Source organism: Carassius gibelio, chromosome B20 (assembly GCF_023724105.1).
Source record: "Carassius gibelio isolate Cgi1373 ecotype wild population from Czech Republic chromosome B20, carGib1.2-hapl.c, whole genome shotgun sequence".
In the NCBI taxonomy this organism is placed as follows: domain Eukaryota; kingdom Metazoa; phylum Chordata; class Actinopteri; order Cypriniformes; family Cyprinidae; genus Carassius; species Carassius gibelio.
Window position 1 is genome coordinate 1,496,930 of NC_068415.1, and position 3,068 is coordinate 1,499,997.

Below are 3,068 nucleotides of genomic sequence, written 5' to 3' on the forward strand. Positions count from 1 at the left end.
GACAGCTGGACAAGACAGCCGGAGATGGAATGGTTCTCCCGCCGCCTCCCCCTCCTCCTCCTCTGCCCCTCCCAGGAAACAGAAGCTCCTCCCCCTGCACATCCTCAGGCCCGCCCACCATGCCTTCCTTCCCGTCAGGAGCAGTTTCGTCGCCGCCCACTCACTCGGGTCACGAGGTCAAGAGGTATCCATCCAACCTGCCGCCAATCAGCGACGCCCGGAGCGTTCTATTGGAGGCCATCCGTAAAGGTAGGCGGAGTTTCGCTCAAGTTCGCTTAGTATATGCAAATCAGGTATCTGTTCAAAATCAACATTAAAAATAGCTGCACAGTACAATATAATTATATATATATATATTATTCTTTAATATTCTTTATTGTTGTGATTAATCTCAGAACACTATATATAATTTTTTATTAAATATATTTTATATTTTAAATGTATATAATTTTAAAATATATTTCAATATGTTTGCTTTTGAATTATTAAATACATTAAAAATGTATATTGAAAGTGATACAATTGTTTAAAATGCATAATAAAATTGCATGCATTAATAATAATGCAATAAATACATGGAATTAATAAATAAATATAATTAAAAATTGCAATAAAAAATAATAAAGATATTTAAAATATATTGTTCATATCATATATGTACTTTACATATTGTGTAATAAAAATCTAATAATAAAAATTATAAATGCAATTCAAATCTAACTTATAAATTAATACAGCGAAAAACATAATTAATAAAAACTGAATAAAACAAATGTAATTAATGAATTAATATAATAAAAAACACGCAATTAATAAAAATGACTAATGCAATAAATAAACAGAAGTGATGAATACAATTAGAATAAATAATAAAAAATATATAAATTCAATATTTAACAAATTGATGTGTAAAAACTATGTTAAATGAAAATATTAAATGAGTATAATTAAAAATATATAATGCAAAATATCTTCGGATTGTGATTTCTAGAACATGCCTCTTATATATAAACATTAAATTACTGCGCTTGCAACGCTACGGTCATAAGTACGATTCCCAGGGAAAACAAAAAGTGATGAAATGTAAAAGTGCATCTTGAATGCAATGTCAATAAAATGCATGAATGCAAACGTGAGCATAACGAGCTGGATCTGTGTGTCAGGGATCCAGCTGAGGAAGGTGGAGGAGCAGCGGGAACAAGAGGCCAAACACAAGCGTGTGGGGAACGACGTGGCCACCATCCTGTCGCGCCGCATCGCTGTGGAGTACAGCGACTCCGAGGACGAAGACGAGTTCGACGAGGTCGACTGGATGGAATGAGAGAGAGACGAACGCCACGGGATCGAGAGCTAATCAAATCTCAGCTAACATTCTTCCCAATTACAGTTTTCCCACGAACAGTCTCCGATCAGTCGCAGTCTAATTCAGGAAACATCAGGACTGCACACGACTGGATTCCATTTTCCCAGAATGCTTTGCTTTAATGTTTTCTAACCACTTGTTGTGCAATTGATGAATGAAAATAACCATGTTAGGGTTTTTTTATCTGTCATATTTCTTTAATTTGAGTTTATCTCTCTTTAGGAACATTAAAAGCGCTTGGTTTGTTGTTATAGATGATATTATAGTTGAGCGACAGCGACCTCTTCTGGTCACGACAGGAACGTCTCAATGCGTCATATCAGAAAATACTTTTATATCATCTAAACCCTTTTTCCATTTCAGAGATGTGATGTTTCATGTCCTTTTGTGCTTGTGATGGACAGAGTCAAAGGAAAAAAATGAAGGAATGTTTTTGGTAACTCGTCAAGGCGACTTAAAATACACGAGTGAATCTCTTGTCCAGGTAATATTTCACCTCACAATAAAAAATTTAAGAAATTAAAAATATATAATAAAAATAATTTCCCATTAAGAAAATGCATTTTATTTTTTTGCATTGTGATCTTCCATTTTGTTGTGCATATACATACATGTGTGTGTGTGTGTGTGTTATTTGTATATTTATTAATTTGGAGGAAAAATACATTTATTATTTCACACAAATACATACCATATAATCTATAAATGTTATTAAAATATTTTATAAATAATTATTAAAATATTTAACATTTATTTTTCCTCCAAAATAATACATATTTTTTTAGATATAAAAATAAATTGGGCTTATTTGTCTTTTTCGCTGACATTTTTTTTCTGAATTATTTCTTTGATTTAGGGGTGAAATGTGACGTGTTTTCATTAAGATTCATCCACACCTTCCCATAAAGGTCAAACAAAAAACTTTGTAAAACATTGTAGCCTTTTTCTTTCTGAGGTCTATGAATTGTAATTCATTGCATTTCTCAATTTATTAACAAAATAAAATGTTAATAACTGTTTGCCAAAAGGTGAGACCAGACCTAGTCATATTTCAAAGCAGACTTTGTGAGAGAACGCGAGATGAAAGCAAACGTCTGGTTTCTCTTTCTTAGGCCTTATGGTTTGTATAACTGTTGATGAGTTGAATGTATTGTGCTGTTACTACTTTTGCCTGCATTTCTCCAGCGTTCGCTGTTTCTGTGTTCCAGACGGAAAAAAAGAGATTCCGGAAGAAAGATGAAACGTGATTTAAAATACTGTAGTGTAACGTATGTAACTGTTTACTGTAACAGTTTGCTTGAATTAATAAAAACTAATGTTCCAGGTTCTGAGGGGAGAATGAATTATGGGGTCATCTGTTCATAAGAGGTATTTGGCAATGGAAACAGAAATAGTTGACTTTTAAATGTAAAATTAAGGCATAAATATACACACGAGTCATAATCGCAGGAAATAATGTGAAGTTGTTGATTTTCCTGCAATGCTGACAGAAAACAAGATCGATGTCAAACATCAAAAATATTGATTTAGTGATGTTAAAATAGAACTTAAATATCCACAACTCATAAATTCAGTGGAATTATTTTATTTTATTTTAAGAAGTTTTTTTGACATTTAATATAATTATTATTATTATTATTTTTGAGAATTCTGAGATTTTCAGGTAATTTTAAAAACATTGCATAAATGATATTAAATTATAACC

General features: G+C 32.1%; 1 protein-coding gene across 4 annotated transcripts in view; it reads left to right on the forward strand.

Moving 5' to 3' along the window:
• wasf1 (WASP family member 1) overlaps positions 1-2,689 on the forward strand; it is a 58,497-nt gene extending 55,808 nt beyond the window's left edge. For all 4 annotated transcript variants that reach the window (XM_052586473.1, XM_052586474.1, XM_052586471.1 and 1 more), the window contains 2 exons: positions 1-249; positions 1,164-2,689. The exon at positions 1-249 is cut by the window's left edge and continues 296 nt beyond it. In XM_052586473.1, coding sequence (XP_052442433.1) covers positions 1-249; positions 1,164-1,321 — 407 coding nt within the window. In that variant the 3' untranslated portion in view covers positions 1,322-2,689. The remainder of the gene's footprint in view (positions 250-1,163) is intronic.
• Positions 2,690-3,068: the final 379 nt, after the last annotated feature.